At 32.8% G+C, this 19,531-nt stretch overlaps 1 protein-coding gene and 1 non-coding gene across 2 annotated transcripts in view; both read left to right on the forward strand.

Annotated features, from left to right (window-relative positions):
- LOC124362549 (dorsal root ganglia homeobox protein-like) overlaps positions 1 to 19,531 on the forward strand; it is an 87,636-nt gene that overhangs the window by 23,013 nt on the left and 45,092 nt on the right. The window contains 2 exon segments of the mRNA XM_046817164.1: positions 3,594 to 3,685; positions 4,650 to 4,751. Coding sequence (XP_046673120.1) covers positions 3,594 to 3,685; positions 4,650 to 4,751 — 194 coding nt within the window.
- Positions 7,396 to 7,467, forward strand: Trnaq-uug. Its single transcript has one exon. It is a non-coding gene; the product is annotated as a tRNA-Gln (tRNA).

Consider the following 19,531-nt stretch of genomic DNA (forward strand, 5'->3'; position numbering starts at 1 on the left):
AGCTGTCATTTTTTTAAGCACAATGCGCGTTTTTAAGATTTAAAAGGTCCAGAGTTCTTCACTTAGTAGCGTATAGACACGAACATACAAGTGACAGCGGGAAACAGCCCTCAAGGAGGGTGCAAGGGATCTTGGATATTTGAGACGACCGAACCCCTACAGTAAAAGCTTTTACATCCACACAGATTTGTGAAGTTCTGTCGTTGGGGAACTCTCAAATCTCGTTTAAATAATTTAAAACTGAGCTCAATCGAAAATATCAGTAACAAATACAACTATAAAGAAAGCTTTACATATGATTGTTTTAAAGTTTTGAATTTTACAGGCCGGTAAGGGCAAAACGTGGAATAAACGATACGTGAAAATCTGACGATGCAATCGGGAAGTTGTAAATATGACTTCTATATTCATGCATTGCAGCCACATGACTCATGAGCCAACATGACTTATTGGGTATTTAAAAGATATTCTATCATACAATTTAACAAAAGTTTTATTAATTTGGAAAAATAGTTTTATTCTATTAATGTAGGAAAGTTTTAAGACGTCTTACTGTGTTTTGTGTGTTTTTTTTAATGGAACCAGTTATGAGGGTTACACATACAGTAATTATTCAGGGCTAAAATTAAATTAGCCTTATCTTTAAATAAAATACATGTTTATACTTTTGTAATCTTTGGACAGTGTAAGATTAATGTCTGAATACAAAAATCGTGTTTCAACTCCTTTTATACGGATATGATGGACACCAATTGGTCCTGAATTCTTTGCTTTTACTGGTTTGGAATTATACAGTTTTAACAGCAATAAATATTATTACCAAAATTACCTTTAAATATTGTTAGTAGTTTTATTTAGGAATGACATGAAATATCGTTCCCCTTATCCTTTTTATCTTTTATCTTAATTACCTGAACACTTACTGATTTGAGTACAATGTAACAATCAAAGTGTGATTAAACTTACCTACTAAGTATTTACCGATTCACGTATGAGGTACAGGTTAGGTGTTTGTACTCCTCGTCTCAGCTCTGTGGAAAAGTGCTGCAGAACCACGCAGTTAGGCTTAATGCAAAACTCAAGAGGGGAAGCTCTTGCAGAAACTTGTTTAACCATTTGTAAATCTTGACGTTTCCCTGTTTATATCTTTAAGAAACCTTTGTTTTAACAATTTAAAAGCAAACACACACAAACAATAGTAAGTCCAGAAGTGCATGGGTGTGTGGGGGTTTTAACAAGAGCTGATATAAACTTGAAACAGATCCTCACCAATCAGTTCTAGCTGGAAACTTGCCTCAAAATGCGGAGGCTACATAAAAAAAACCAAATTTTTTAAAACAGGAAAGTAGAACTACGTGGTTCCATGACTAAATTAACATCATTGTTACTTTGTAAAGGTGTTTACTTAATTGGGAAGTTCTAGCCGCTATTTAAGATGTGTGTTTTATACGTAAATCTGTTATATTCTAATATAATGGTCTTTGCATTGTTAGATGGTTTTTTTTAGTTTTAATTTTATATATTTTATTTTATTTCATGTAATTAACGTGTTTTGGGATCCATGCCAGTAAAGGGATCTTAATTTTTTGACTCAGACTTTGTAAAAGCGACGTGGATATTGTTGCACATATTATGCGTTATGTCCAACAATATGTTGTCTTCCTCTAATGTTGTTCCTCTAATTAAATTTATGCCAATGGCATCTACACATTATTTATAGAAAACCATTGTAATGATAGAACACGGTCTATTGAAAATATACAAATTGAGGGGGAAGTTAGGCTCCTACGCGGTACCGATAACGGCAAGGGTACAATTATTCCCTGTAGAGTAATTAGCAAGATCAACCCTTCCGGCGCGTAGAGTGAGAGCGAAGCGAGTGACGAGGTATCAAGTGTGGGGACAGCTGTACAGTGTACAGCGCCCTGCCCGACCCTCATAGACAGATAATAGCGGCAGATTATACAATTATTTTTAAAAGCTTAAACATTGAATTTTTATGACGGAGGAAATTAAATTCCGCGCCCCGACAATGCAGCGGGCTTAAACCGAGCGCGCTCGCGGAAATTGCGGCCTTAATTTTTAAATTGAATATGTTATTAAAGTAAAAATGGTGTTTTTGACAAGCGAGCGCTGTTTTGTACTATTTTCGGGCGAGCTTTTTAATTAAAAACGCGGATTAGGAAAACAACGAACCGGCAATTAACTGGCAAGTACGCCCGCAGGATTTAATCATTGTTTCTGCGAAAAAACAGAACGAGCGCAATGTTGGCCGGAATTGTGTTTGCGGACCGCACCAATCAGCGGGATAGCCTGAGCCGGACACCACACATGTAGCCTCGGTGTCGATATCCTCCGCCACACATATCAATATAAATATAGCACATATGTATATCTGCACATGTTAACACAATCTTAATAATGTTTACAAAATCTTAAAATGGTACACTGGGTTCAGATAAACGGGACACTTAAATGGTTCATCTATGCAATATTCATATAACGGCAGAAAATTACTAGTCACATATATGAAAAATCTCATCTTTATTATACATATACTAAATATATTAATTATTTATATTTATTATTTTATTCTTCTTCATGTTCAATAATCATAAAAATTTCAAAAATCAAATTTTAAAAAACATTTCAGGTTGTCTAGTTATAGATTATTTAGATTTTCACCTGAGAAAGAGATCAGATTGTAGATTTCGAAACGTAGTGTTAGTGTTACTGATTTTTTGTATCACCAAACCTACTTCAATAAATTTCATTTATAGAATACTTTTAATCCTTGATTTATTATTTTTTTATTTTGGCCTGCAATTTTAAAACCACTACATTAGCTATTAATAATTTAAAATAAAAATTGCTTTATTGTTCCTTACAAAATAAACAAATTAGGAAAAAATTATCTTACATGGTACCTACTTAATTTCGTTTAAGGTTCAACTCAGAATATGATGTTTTGAAGGACAAATCACTTGTTTAGCACGACACGATAACAGTATGAGACTGCAAGACGTTATAATGCTGGAAACACAAAATATTATGTGCAAAATTCACTCATGCTGGAAATTCTATGTTTGCCCAAGAGCGATGTTCGTGAATGTCACTTTGTACTAGAAGTGCCTTTAAATTATGTTCCTCTGTTTCGCGAAAAACGATCGATTTTGTGAACAAAAGTGCGCTTTTAACCCTAGGAGATTTATTCATGGTGTTATGCTTCTAGAAATTATGCAATTAGTCACTAAGCAAAACGGAAGTTGTAAACTCTTTCTCAAAGTTTGAGTGCGTTCCTTGACATCTGAGTGGACAGTTTCTCAGCTTTCCCCAAGTCCTCCGAGTTCTAATCCCCGGCTAACACGGCATTTCACACATGCATAAATAATTATTAGAGTCATGTATGAAGCAATGTGATAAACGGCTCAGAGCTAGACCTTCAGAAAGTACAAATAAGTATCAGAATATCATAACAATGATCATTTTCATAAACTTTCCTTCAGGTTACCTTCCTTTAAAAATGATTATTTATTTAGTTTAATGCTCTCATATAACTAAAAGTCAGGATCTAAGTGGTTTATCTGTTACAGATACGAGCTACTCCTACCACCCGGCTATCCATGATGACTCGTTCGTACGCCGTAAGCAGAGACGTAACCGCACAACATTCACTCTGCAACAGGTGAGGGCACTGGACTTGTGTCAATCAAGGGGTTGTGTGAAAGTGGAAATATTAAAATATGTGTCAAGGGTGAAAATTGTTTGGCTAAGCTCATAGTTAAATAGTAAACTTTCAACAGTCACAGCATTCGCTGCGGGGTCTGTCTCTAAATGTACGAGTAGGTGCCATGTGTTTTTGGAAGCTTTCTAAAACCATAAAATTGATCATGAACAAGCAAGAATTAAAAAATATTATAGACAATTTAGAAACAGAATATACTTTTAAATGAAAGTTTTCATACAAAGGTCGGTTTATTCTTGTAAGCATATGTATTACGTATACGCAATTTTCATTAAAAAAATTAATTAGTTACCTTATGCAAGTTGAATTCATTGTAAATTGTATTTGACTTGCAGGAATGCAATATGACTTTAATGTTGTACTAGAATAATTTAGTTTAACTAATTATTTTTAGTGTAAGTTAACTATAAAAGTAATAACTTCTTTATTGCATGAAACACTTACAATTGTGATGCAAAAGTCAATCGTTATATATTTATAACCTAACCATCCACACACACTTTTACACATTCAGAAATACTTTTTTACAGTCATACCACCATTCACACTCGTAACACCAGAATGTTGCAACAATATTTCAATATATTAAAGAATATACATTCATGTTTAATACATTTCACATCTTGCTCCCTTTGACAGAATATCCCATTACAAATTTAGAAGTAAACACAATATCAGACAAATCTAGTAGTTTTTGCTACACTGACTAAAAATATGGAAGCAATGTGTATGGGATAGCAGAATGGAACAGATTTTTGTTCTCGTGATGGGAATCATAGCATATTTTTGTCTTATCAGTGTATATTTTGGATAAGTTTGGATTAATCAAATATAATCAATGAGATTTGGATGATCAGAGCATTAAAACAAATTTACCAACTACTAAAATGTTACTGTTTGACAGCTTGAGGAGCTGGAGACGGCGTTCGCCCAGACTCACTACCCTGATGTGTTCACCAGGGAAGACCTGGCCATGAAGATCAACCTTACAGAGGCTAGAGTGCAGGTGAGCTCCAGTCCTCAAATATCATAATTTATGGTCTTCTACTTTCTATCTTTGTTTTGATCTTCCTCAATTGGAAAGTTGATTCCATCACCTATTTCAAATGTTGGATATTGTGGTTAAATAGATTGAGAAGATGCGAACTGTAACAAAACAAGATTAAAGAAAACATTTTTATTATGTCAATAAAACAAATGACAGTATAAAATCATTTTAATATTCTTAGTTTTAGGATTCTCATTTTTTGAATTACGGACATATTTGTTCCTGCAGAAGTAAAATCTTATGTCACTCAAATTCTTTTTTTTTAATTTGCAAGGAAGTGTAGTTAATTTACACAATAATTAACAATTTATTGGTCTTAACCGTAACGTAGAGGTGCGACTACGGCTCTCTGACCGGGAGGACACAGGTTCGATTCCCAGAAAAGTCAATAAAAATGATCAAGTCTGTTTGGACCGTTTTTTCCTTTAAACATTTGGCATCGTTTAGGTGAATGTCTGTTAATTTCCTTCCAATTTTTATTTTATTTATTTATTTTTAATTTCATGAAGAACCTTCTTTTCGTTTTATTATTTTTTATAAATATAGATTATTATTTTTGAATGTAAAACAGTAATGTAGACTATACTGTGGCTCTATTTTACACTAAAAGTATCGCTTATAAATTTATGATTAGGTGTAAGAGAGGAATTAATAGTCCTCACCTCGCCAATTGAATATGCTTTTCTTTGTGTTCAATAAAAAACATTTTTCATTTCAATTTCATTTCACCGTCTAGAAAAATTCCACTGGCGGTGAAAGAATTTAAGAAAAATTACTTCCTCGTACTGATATATTTGTTTTCTGCTATAGTATCTCTCAGTGAAGGTGGTCTTTGTAAAGTCCATTCCGAGTTCATGACCAACCTCTACAAGAGTTATAATATCTCTGAATTGTTTTACTTGTATCGCTTTGCAATAAAATACTTCATTGCATCAGTTAATAACATAAATGGATTTTTCAATACAAAAATAACTATAAAAATAGTTTTAGTTATTATATTATAGACATAAAAATTGATCAATGTGTTTTGGGCGATACACGAAACATATTAAACTTTTGATAAATAAGTGTCACAAATAATTACTGATATTAAACGAATTTAATTGGAATAAACGAAATAATAATTTCCTGTTCCGTACCCAAATAAACTGATACACGAAATATGTTCACGAAACTTAATTCCGCCGGTCATAAACACTAGTATCACAATCACCCCGAAAGGTCTAGTAATCACAATGATAAGGTGGTTTATAATTGATAAGCCAATGTCAGCAGGCAACCCCGAGAGCCCTGTACAGTAAGATACCATTACAGTTTGATCGTCCCCGATAATGCTATGCAATAAGGCTCATAATAGTATGCAATAAGGCTCCGTGGTCTGCCCTAATCGTATCGCAGGCCGTGCATTATTTAGTTATATCAAATCCGTAGCGTCCCGCGGGTACGACCCAAAGTATGGATGCAAATACGGGCAGCCGGGCCCCTGTGGCTTATGCGGTGATGGAGCCTGACTTGGGGTCGAGATCAATATATCGGGTAGGCTACTTGGTCTTTTACACCGCTCAGTAACATTTTAATGTGTTGTTAACAAAATTGTTACTATTTCGTTATTTATATGTTTATAATGAACTTAAGAGAGTGTTAACAACTATTTGACGATAAATTCCCTTGATTAAAATTTTGGCCTCAAAAATATATTTTAATTAAAAACTGTTGACATTTCTTATCACTTTTTGGAATATGTGTCTTGACTGATCTTTTATTCTTTGTTTGCAATGTTTTAATACATACCACATACATTTTCCATTACATTTGTAATAAGAAATCAGCTCTGTCTGCTCCAAACAAGAAATTAAAGTCTCCTTACAATCCAGCTGTAAATTTTTTAAAAAACCATCCAAAATAGTGAATATCGTGAATGTTAAAATAAATTTTTTTAAAACCTTGTCTGATTAGAAATTTGCGTTTTAACAGTTTCAAAATACTACTGTACACCAGATAGTAATAGAATGTACAAAAGTATATTAATTTATACAAGTTAAAACATATTTCATATTAAAGATGACATAATTTTAAGTTATATTAACACAATTTTAATAATGGTTATAGTATAGATCAACCGTATATGCGGGGTGATTTGTACAAATGAGGAGTGGAAAATTAATTTCACTCGCCAATAAAACTATTCATACAAATAGTATATTATTTTTAAATTTTAAAAACAAATTTTCTCACATTTGCATTACAAATTATAATATAAAAATCATCTAATATAAATGACACTAAAATACGTTTTTACTAATAACACAGTATATACAATAAGATTTTTTAAAATTACATTTTTTGTTTAAAGTAAATAATTTTACTTTCATAAGAACCGAGATTTACTTGATAGAAATAAATGAATATGAACATGCAAGTGCACCGGAAGATACAACTGCAGTGCTTACGGTTGAACTACGGATAAAATATACGTAAGTCGTTATTTGTATTGTGAATATAATATAATATAATAAAATAAAATACAATCAAGAAAAATTTCAAACGTTTGCTGAGAGCCGGCGAGAGTGGTGAGTGATAGAGAGCGCTCGTTTCTCAACCCGGTCCCATGGTGTAATGGTTAGCACTCTGGACTTTGAATCCAGCGATCCGAGTTCAAATCTCGGTGGGACCTCATCTTTTTGCACCTTCCAACGTTGTCGCTTACACTTTATAATCATTGTTAGATGTTTATACAGCTTGTTTTCAAACATTTTAGTGAGTTCCATATTTTTATATGTTAAATATTCAATATTATTGAAAAAGTAAGATTTATTTTATTATTAAGATTAATTATTTTTACTCGATTTGACTCAGCTTAAATTTTTGCTAACTAGTTTGTTTTGTTTAAATGTTAAACGTTTGACACAGTAGTAAATCATTAAGGATATCAAAAGTATACTGTACAAACAATGTACTTTAAAACCTCTCCAAAAATTTGAATAACAAATACATGTTTGCTTTATAATATTAATAATGTAATATGACTAACCTAAAAATCATTTTAAGCTGTGAGTAAATAAATTGTACAAATACAATTTTATATTTATAATTTATGTATGTATTATATTATTATGTATAATACAAATATTATATAAATATATAAAACATACACACACAATATCTATAATCTATTATATATGTATATATATATATATATATATATATACAATATATACATACTATATATATATATATATATATATATATATATATATATATATACACACACACACAATCCAATTTGCATTAAAAGATTTCTTAACTGCTATTGTCCACGTTCATTAGGTCCCGTTTTTAAATTTTTGCTTATTTTCAACTAAACAAGCCTATTTAACTGGTTTAACAGAAGAAAATTGTATAAAAAACTTTAGAGAAATAGACATCACACCATTTAATGATCACTTGAAACGGTTGTTTCATTTTAAAGTTATAAATTGTCTGTCAGCAATAAAAAAAAAAAAAAAAAAAAAAAAAAAAAAAAAAAAAAAAAAAAAAAAAAAACACACACACAAAGCATAGACAATATAGGCTAATACTTCGCGTTAAATTAATGCATTGATTGCTCAAAGGAGTATTCATTATGTATTGTTGTTTGGATATTCCATGTAAGGTTCTCCTGCGTACATTTTGTTTCTCAAAGAAATTTAATTTTTCAAAATGAAGAAGTTAAAAAATAATAGAAGGGAAATATGGTGGGGAGGAACATTCCCATAGCTACATTGTATGGACTAATATTTTGGAAATATCTTCCTAATGTGTGTCTTTTAATATTAGTATATTCAACTACTTTTTATGTAATATATATTGCATGAAATTGTTTGCAGGTTCTGAAAAGTTTTATGAAAGTACTTCCAGATGTAGTATTCCATATCAGATATACATATAATTATAATTTATTTCGATTGAAAATTATTAGGTATTCTAGTTATAAATACGTTTATCATACAAAATGATTAATTAATTAGGTCTACTCCTAAAAAACTACTTTTATAAATATTAAAATATAACAGATTTTACAAAATATTTTATACGTTTTTAAAACGTACACTACACAGCCTACTATGACCACATAGTAGACTTATAAGTAGTAAGTAGTATATAAGGTGTTTATTATAACATGAATTCAAATTAGATTAGATATACTTATTTAAAAATATACTTTGCACAAAGTGTAAACTAATTACATTATAAATAAAGTACATTTAAATCGTATCGAGTTGTGAGTTTCTATTCTTCACTCTATTTTTTTCATTTAGCAGTTAATTTTATCAGTTCTAAATAACAGGTGATGAAAACTGCATACTATCATGTTGATAAACACGTGAAAAATACATAAAACACTACTAATTGACATATATACGTCAGAAACTTATTCTAACTTTAAAATTATTAATTTTAAATGTTATACACCAGGTGTTTCAGACTACCCGGCCTCAATCTTCTGTGGTTCAACCGTTTGGTTTAAAACAATGCAATAAACTATAACCCTAAAATATCAAATAGCAAGATAGGTCACATGGAACACAATTTGAAAGGTCTTTGAACGCTGAACAATTTGGTTCAAAAACGTTTGCTTGTCCAAATCAAAGAGATTATTTTAGAAATTGTTTTAATTTTTCCCTTCTATTGTGATACTTTTGTATTTAAATTTGCGAGAGTATAAACGTTGTGTAGGAAAAAACACAAGATTAGCCTTTTTGCTAGGCTACCAAGCTACCATTTTTGCTAGTTTTTCTTATACCACCACAATTTTCAAATTTGAAAAACTTGTAGCCTCGTAGCCAAAAAATGTTGAATGAGAACATAGGTCATGTAGTATGTCAAATTAAAGGTAAGTAAAAACAAACTTTTCAAATTATAACCTTAATTTCTATCTTTTCTAGCTTACAAGTTATTTGAATAAATCGGTATCTCTATACGGTTCAAGCTTTCTGCTTAGTAATTTCAAATAACAGTTATGGAAATTACAATCAAATTCAGTGAAACATGTATGATGCAATTCATAAAAAAATCACTGTACTATAATATGCTCAAAAATCCTATAATCTGAATAGAGAGGTTGGTATTTACTCGAAATCCATTAGCCTACAGCGTCTTCGAATGTGTTTGTGCAAACCTTAAAACAGCTGATAAACAATGATACTTATACTACGATAACAAATGTTTTCTAACGTATGCAATCGTTGTATTACGTTATTGCCAACTGTAGCTTGTTGTCAGTTCCTTTGTTGTTTGTCTTAACATCAATATTATTTTCTACCTTTATCGATTTCTGATAACCGTGACTTAGAATGTGTTCCGTGTGGGATGCTCTGTGTACAAGCGTCCAGCACTTGTAACAGTTATGAAAACATTCTTCTAAACCATAAGAATATTAAAAGCTTCAGCATTCGTAAAATTAATTTCCAAACCAACTGCGTGTGCCTTATGTATCACAAGGGGACTAACAGTATAAAATGAAAAAAAAAGAACACTTGCATTTCTAAATTTATTCAATAAATAATATTCGTAATTAAGATAAGCAAATCATACAACAAACAAATGAGATTTATTAGGGTTACATATTATTGTCAAACTGTTCAACCACAGGTGATTACGGATATTCTAGAACGCTCTGTATAGATGTAGCTTAATCTTAGATATAACATCTGGCAATAGAACAGGATAGTAAAATAATAAATATATGATTTACTTGGCTGGAGAACAAACTAATAATTATTTTAGCATTAAAACACTTTCTGGTAAGAAATGAGAATGGCCATAGTGGCGCCGCTCGGCGGCGGAACTGCGAAACTGTTTCTAGTTCTAGGTGACACCATATTGTGCCATTAGTTATTGTATCCGTTTCAATGTATTTATTCTGTAAGAGCATAATTAGACGCTTCAACTTCAACATAATAGCGTTCAAAAATGTCTGGATGGTACGTTATTTATCAATGAGAATACCTGTAATGGCGCGGGCCTGCGGCGAAACGGCGAAGCTTCTAGTTCTACAGTAGATGGCACGACATTTTGTCATTTATGATTGATATATATTTCAGTGTATTTATTGTGCAAGAAGATTATGTATATACATTTCAACTTTTATAGTTTTCAAATAGTTTTTTATAGTTAAACATTTTTAATTATAATAAAAAATAGATTGTCATCAGCAAGTTTCTATGTAGGCTAAACTGATACAATTTTGTTCATGTTCGACAGGCAGAGAAAAATCACGTAATTAAAAAAAAAAAACATAAAGCAGTTTAATTTTTCGGGTTAAAATGTGGCTCCTTTTTTATTATTATTATTGTAAGGTATCGATACAAGTGGTTTATTTTAAACTCTCCACTTCTAAATCGATTGATTTTAAGTTTGTGATTCCTATTTAGGTTTAAATATTGAATAATTTCCGTGGCAGAGTTTTTTATCCCTCGCCATTGAGTAAGCCGGAGTGAACGACCGTAGCGCGGCGTGGCGGGTGTCTGGCCGACATTTACTCCAATCCAGTTATTCACGTTGCCGAAGAGTAAGACCGCACCGCCCCCAATGGAGTCCCCGTTCCCATGGAGACCGCACGCCAAGACTTGCGCCTTGCACTCCCCTCGACCGCTCATTAGTCGTAATGAAATCACTGTTGTCAATAGGACGTTTCGGTTCTGATGCCGGCCGATCGTCATCGTCAGGTCTAGTCGTCACCCGTCATCGTCATCGTCGTACCGTGCTCGTGCACTTTACCAAACCCGCTTATTTCCTGTTCACGACATTACGGGACCGAGTAAGCCGCTTAGACTTGCTGCTTAACACCTCACATCTTTCCTACACTTATATTCTTCGCTGTCAACTAAACCGTTAAGTGAAGAGTTGCTTAAGTTGCCTCATATTGGGTTTTAACACTGCGGAAAACTTTATTACGTCTCTCGATCATCCATAATTTTACTTATTAAACAATATATTTCTCAGATATGTTTCTATTTGAGTAGAGACAAACATGTGTAGGCGTAATACCATTGTTGTTGAAACAGTAGGAAGTAAACATTATTAATTATACATGAATAATAATTAATTAGTTAATATTGATCCCAACATTTATTTTGAAATTCCAATAAATATCACTCACTTTTTTGCAATAGTTTATAAGTGTGATTAGTCCACCGTAACAAACTATGTGTGCAAATTGCATTGAAGGAGGAGTTCTTATTGTACAACAAATTATCGCTATAGAAAATAAACAATTTTCCAATAATTTAAAACCAATTTCACGAGAAATTTCAACATCAAAGATACCACCGTCAGCATCCAGAATATGTTTATATCAAAATCCAGCAATAATACGTGTACGATACCGTACTGATGAAATTTTAAAGTAAACGTAAATAATAAAATGTTCCTCTCTTGTAATTAATGTTTTGATTTTGATTAAGTTTCGTTTTGTTTGACTCCTCTGTCTATAAACTCGGTTTTCAAAATGGATCAAAGCTTTCTCAATTTGTTAAATTCATGTTCCCTCAAGTTACAGTATCTGAAAGGTCAACATTTATTCACAGCTTCACCTACGAAGTGATATTATTCTTTGGAGTTTGTAAGAATATTTTTTCTTACAGATCCTCGAAAACCAAATCTTTGTCCTAAAATCTATGATTGTCTATCTTGTTCGAAGCAAACACATTCACCAGCGAGGTTCTTGAATCACTCCCAATCATGTTCTCATGGTAGAAGGGAGGCAGGTTTTCCAGGAAGGAAGGGATTTGGTAGATTCTGTGGAAGTAACAGTATGCATTCCTCCAAACCATTGCTTCGACTAGTTTCTTTTTATTTCCTTATTCTATAAGAAAAATTAGTTTGTCAACCAAGACAACATTTTTTATGAATGTATAAAGGTTATGATCATACTAGTATTACCTACCGAAAAGTATGTAATAAAATAACATATGCCAAATTACGTGTCAAAACGGCAATTTAAAGATTTGTCGCCTGCTGTAAAATAATGCAAACTATATTTTATCCCAAAATCGGGTTTAATAGCACACTGGTTTCAAATACTAATAACGTGAACTATAAATGTTTATACTTTGAAGCTTTTTTAATTCTCCAGAGCTAAAATAGGCTTTGCAAATCATTTATATCGAAAAATTAAAAATGTGCATATTTCACTGGTACGTTATATTTCATAATAAGTACGTAACTAAGATTGATATTTTCTATTGCATGGGGTAGTTTTATATGAATTGAGTACAGTGATTTGATATATGTTGCCGAATGTGACTGACTTTAAAATCTCAAGGATTAAAAGTTTTTCTCTTGTATTTGGTGTTCCATTGTGTAGTCACGGAGGTCTGAAAATGTTCCGACACCGTTGTAATAAGGTAGCCTCGGACAATAAGAAAGCCGACTTACACACGGAAGGACGCAGGATGACGTTGAATGAGCGAGTAGTGGAGTGAGTGGAGTGAGGAGAGAGCGGGGCCGTAGCCTCATCTAATTATCCCCAGATTGTGTGTACACTGCAGCCAGGCTGTAGTACGCGCTACGAGGGTCCTCACGCAAATTGTACAATGCGAGCCCACTAACAATACAAAGTCCGCTCTGCCGTTGTTACTCCACACCTTGGAGCGCTAGGGGGGAGGGAGGGGGGGCTTCAGCTCTCGACAATCACAAAAATACGACCTCCTTGTTTAGCCTTGTCTTGGCACATTTCGGCCGTTCGTCAGTATGCAGCTATACGTTTTTTGTTCAGTAAAAATAAAAATAGCTCAGCTCTTACAGTTGAGTAGGTAGGCCAAGAGTGTCCAAGGGCAGCTTTCCTTACAGCGGTACATTACTGGTGATTTTATTAGCATTCAAGTTCGCAGTTCACGAGAAACAGTTAAAACAGTTATTTAATGTCAATAATTCTTTGAAAAGCACTACACTTGTTGTCATTTATAAATGTACAATTGTATATAGTCACGCCAGTTGTGACAATTTACACACCGCAACGATTTTTATACTATGTAACTACTTGTTTCTTTAAAAATATAAGTATATTTCGATATGTTGTGAAGCGTTAACGTAATGAAAGGAAGAGTTAATACATTTCTATGTTATTCCACTTTTCAAATTAGTAAAATTTCTAAAAAAGCCATCTGTTTAACTTAGTTTTTAATATTATATTAAAATTATTATGCCCATTTGTTTATTTATTTGTTGGGAGTTATTTTGTACAATGTTAACGTGCTTAATTCCATGAAATGTTTAAAACCAATGGTAGCCCTAATATTTTGATTTTTATCTACTAAAACCTTAAATTTTGGGCTTAGTAAAATAATATTAAAATATACTATTTGCACAAATTCAAAGATTTGTATAAAACCAACATAGGGCTTCGTAAGCAGACTTTACGCTTAAGCGGTTAATTACGGAGAGTGCCATAACGTTCTAATCGTCTATGTTTAAATCAAAGTAGTTATACGAATTAAAAATGTTGACGTACTAATAAGAATTGATTCAAGTTAAAACTATAGATGTGATGAAAATGAAAACGTATTATGAGTGTCTTGCATTAGTGTGTCACGGGGTATAATATTTAATGTGTAAACAGGTTTTGAACATTTGTTTCGATTTTCACAAGTTCAACTAAATTTGTTAATAAAATGCTGAACATATTTTCACCACACCATCTGCCTAAATAACACATTCAGTGTACTAGGCAGACGTGTAAATTAATAGTCCTAGAACACATCATCTTGACCCTCAACTCTGTAATGAAAATTGAAACAAAGGCCTAAATTCGGTCTAATTATTTAATAAACCGAAACTGTTATGTCAACTGGGTGGTAATGAGAAAATTACCCCTATCACAACACGCTACCATATGTTGTAGTTGGAAGTAGCGACGTGCTGCGGCGGTTCCAGGAAACAGGAGGCTAACGTCACATTATGTCGTTATACTCATTAACCAATGTGACACCCACCGCCACATTTACTGACAATTGACAGCCAAGTGTACTGACGTCACTACCTCCTTCCAGTATGCACACTTCACAATTTTAATAATTACCGTCAGATATGTATTTTGTGAATTCTTAACTAATATCGTCTAGTGTAATCGTCTCGGCTATCCAAACCGTTCGTTCTCACCAAGAAGCAAAGAAATATTTAAAGGTTCACCCTTTCGTACGTTACAAGAAATGCTAAAAATTTAAAAAATACATAATATTTTAGTTCAAAATGCAAAGTATTTGTTTTTTTAAACTTTAGTATTTCATAAACCAAGTATGGAAACTATCTACGTTCTATTCTACTGTACGGGTTGTTAATTTCTAACGAACGTAGTCGAATAACTGAATTTTGAACACAAATGAAATCCTTATCACTAAATCTACACAAAATATAATAAAACAGATGTTTTTCGACGCCAAAGGAGGAATTAAAAAGGAAACAAGTTTGAGATTTGCACTTTCAGGTCATTAGGTTCAATGATAGAGAGAGCCTACAAACTCAACTTTGCTGTGATTGTATCGAGTTATTGGGATCTGTAGTTTTTTTATTGAACGTAAAAAGAATTAAAGGAAAGCATATTACATAATATACTGTATGCCAGGATGTTGTCAATATGAGCCGTGCTTGTGACATCTACAAGTTTAGACTTGCAAGGTTATGGACATTCTTATCTTGTCATCTCCCATAGGTAGCCTACATATTCATAGTCTGAAAAGAAGTCATTACATCTGCTATTCACATAGTGTTACGTTTTCCTATAGTGAAGAACAGTTGCTATTTAACCAAAGTCGAACTTAAAGTATCGTATTGAATAGATAGAATGGCGGCAGTGCCATAAGTCAGACCGCGGGTAGTGCGCATGCGCGTGCCTCGGTGATAAAGAGGTTTGTTTAATGAAAGTAATTAACAGAGCCGGCGCTAGAGGGCTCTCACCTCACTCAGGGCCTCCCCCCACAATTACTGTGCTGCGAGGAGACGGTCAGGCCCCCTATTGATGCAGAGCTCCAAAGAAGTCTAATTTTTTAATCAACTCGCGCCCCCGGTATAATTGAGGGAGACGTGTCACTCGGCCAATTCCTGGAAACAGATTATTAGGATCGTTTTTTGCGGGACGGTGCGACGTTACAAGATACGACCCTTCTCGTCTTTATTAAACAATGAGCCGGGAATTACATTTTTCCTGATTATTTTCCAATTTGAGAAGAGTATTCAAAGGGAATATCCTTTTATTAGCTCGTTATCTGCTTGACAACGAAGTGATGCATACTTTATTGCCAGGAGGATTTGAAGAAGTCGTTTACTAGATAATTATTTGAATTACATTTATTTTTCTTTTACTTTATCGGATGAGTGTTTCATAAATAAATTATTGCGTCTAGAGACGGCTTTGTATTTTATATTTATCACGTCGGAGTACACTTGTTTTGAAATATCTTATTTAATGTAAGTTTCAGGATACACCTACGCTTTATATATATATATATATATATATATATATATATATATATATATAGTATATATATATATATATATATATATATATATCTATATATATATATATATATATATATATATATATATATAGTATATATATATATATATATATGTATATATATATAAGGATTATTTATAGGCCTGTGGTATTAAAATTTTATCATACTAAAATCATTTTTTTAAATAAACCAAACCCTCTAGCAATATTTCATTTACTTACCTTCCCGATAATCGATCTCGTGATCTTACGTTTAGAGAGCCACGCATTATCCATACGCTATTATCCAGGTTATTAAGGTGTATTTTAAATAAATAATAAATTTAAATATCAAGTGATACCTTTTCTTAATAATATTTTCCAAGAAGTTTTATACTGAAGGAAACGCAAAAAGGACTGGATTGATTCAATAGTCCCTTACTGGGTTCAGAAGGAATAGATTTGAAAGGACATGATTTTGAAATGGGGAGAAACCTGTATATAATAGGATTTACCATAAGTAATGGTCCCAAGATAAACCCAAGAGGAAGCCCCGCTTAGGTAGTGCCTTGACCAATCACACCGCGGTTTACGGGTGAAGGGTACAGAGGGGGGGGGGTTGTGGTGAAGTGGTGGGGGAACGCCGTCTCAGTGCGGTGTCCGTTTCCTTCAGCCTGCTACAAGATATTTTTCAATTCCAATTTAATCTGACAGCTAATAGGCCCACAGCGAATGTCAATAATTTGTCTAGAGATCCCCGGCTGCGTCGGTTTACACAGGGGAGGGGATTTAAAATGCCCCGCGCAGCCCACCGGGCTCACCCTAACCGGAGTTTATAATCTTCGATAATATGTTAAGGGAAATGGCCACATCAATAACGCAATCGAACCCCTCCGTAATAGAGCCCTCTTTATGTTATCACATTTTACTTCCAAGTCGGTTCCGTCTTTATTTTATACTCTTCCCTTTACCTTTATCACCGACCATTGCGAGTTACCCGGCTCTAAAGCAAATACTCGATTTTATTGAGATTATCTTATATTTCGAGGCGAGCTTACAGTATATCTAGAAATATTTAAAAAGTTGTGACGCGACTTGTGACCTATAAATGTGAAAGTTTACTGTCACGTAGGAATAAAATGAAAACTTCTGTTATGCTTCCGGTTTTAATAATTCAAATTTAATTTGTGGATTAATATTTTAAGTCGCATGAAATTGAGGAGGTTTTTTTAATAATTGAGTCATTAACGAATTCCTACAGTTATATTTACTCGTATAATGAACAATGAAATCCAGTTCACTGATTCAATTGATAACTTTGTTATATTCAATTCAAGGATGGATTTATAGCATAGATACGTTGTCACAAAAATCATGTTATAAGACGTGATAAATTGGTCTTCAAATAAATTTTGAGCTAGAATTGGACTGACTGAGGTCATGTCGAATTACCGACCGCTTAAAGGAATTGAACGCAGCTGAGAAGTAGTTCCCCAGAGCCCCCCCCCTCCCCGCACTGTCAGAATCCGTCCAGGAAAGCAACAATGGGAGTTGAACTAAGTGGCAGTGAATAAATTGAATTGTGCGCGGAGTGAGAGAGCAAGCGGTGCTGTGTGGCGGCGCGGCGGAGTCCGGCAGGCGGGCAGAATAGTGTGGCGCATGAAACCTTCCTTACACATCTCCTCTCGCAAACTTACAGGAAACATAATCATTGTATATGAGGTCCACCTGAAAATGTTCAAAACACTTACAGTGTAAACTAACATTTAGACGAACTTTGTTGAATAAATAGAGTACTCGGTAAACGTTTTTTAATACTACATGTAAATTAAGTTATGGAATCAATAGAATGTGTATACAGTTGCATTAAAACAGATTCCATTAATCAACTGTAACTCAAAAATGTTTTTTCACAAAAAAATATTATTTATACATTTACATTAGATATTATTATCTATGTGAATATATTCCCGCATTGCTGTTACGTTACACTATTAAGTTAAGAAAACTGAAAACCGCCCTATGAAAGGTGAAGAAATACTGTAACAAAAACCTTGGAATTGTTGATGCTAAAGTATTTCTTCATCTGTAATTTGCCCACATGCTTATAATATCTTTCCAAAAAGGACACACTGCTTGTAAATTTGTGATGGATAGGAATGGATATTATATATGGATAAATTTAACTACAATGAAAGTCATAATATTCTTATATATCTAACTAAAACATATTATTAAAGTCTGTGTGCAGGGAGGAATCTTAAAATAATAATTTTGAATTATAATAACCTTTTGCGTTTAAAGAGTAATTTAACAGCAACTATGTAGGAAAAAAGCTAGCTCGATATTTAATTTATTGTTAAATTAAGACTGGCCTTAATATACTTTTACGTTAATATTACGTTCTAAAATGACATAAATACACAAATGAATACAAGAATCTCGCGGGTAGACTGTTAAGAAGTGGACTGACAATATTATAATTATCGTGTGTACATTATTCTCTCTTGATATTTTAAAGCAAATAAGAGTTAATTCTGTGAGCGATGTAATTACTCACATTCTCTGTACAGAGGATTAACCGCAATATAACTGGTAATTTTGTTTCAAATTCTCACAATTTGCTTAAACAACTTGTTTAACGCGTCTTACCTTTAGATGAGTGTTCACACGGCGTTGAACACAATTTACATAAAATAATGAAACCAATTAAGCCCAACGTTGTTTGCCGCTTTCAAAGGGAAATTCTATAATTACGAGATAACTCTTTTCGAAAAGTAATTTTATGAATGAACTTCGCTTGGCGAAATATAAATTTAGGAACTAATTAAAAACTTTGTTAAATTGGCTTAATGAATCTGCGCGGCTGTAAAAGTGTTCTCTTCCAGCAAATTGAATTCTAAATTTATATTCGTCTCATTATATGTTTGACGATAAAATTGTACTTATAATTACTTGAAACCGTCCTTTTATCACAATTAAAATTTACTTCGTAAATAAAAGGATCTTCTAAGATTTTAATTTACTGATGAGTGAAAATGTTTAATATTTTAATGGAGAAACATACTTTAAAGTTAAAAAGCAAACCAAAGGCATTGTAACCAATTATGTTTAATGTTTTAATTTTGATAAATTTGGTTATTAGTATTCCTTGTGTTATATTAACCTCAGCGTCAAGCTTTTACAAAAATATCAATCATTTCTTGCTAACTTAAACTTTAGCGGATGTGTGTTAAACACTGGTTATTTAGCGACAGACATTGTA

The sequence above is a fragment of the Homalodisca vitripennis genome, chromosome 5 (genome assembly GCF_021130785.1).
Source record: "Homalodisca vitripennis isolate AUS2020 chromosome 5, UT_GWSS_2.1, whole genome shotgun sequence".
Taxonomy (NCBI): Eukaryota; Metazoa; Arthropoda; class Insecta; order Hemiptera; family Cicadellidae; genus Homalodisca; species Homalodisca vitripennis.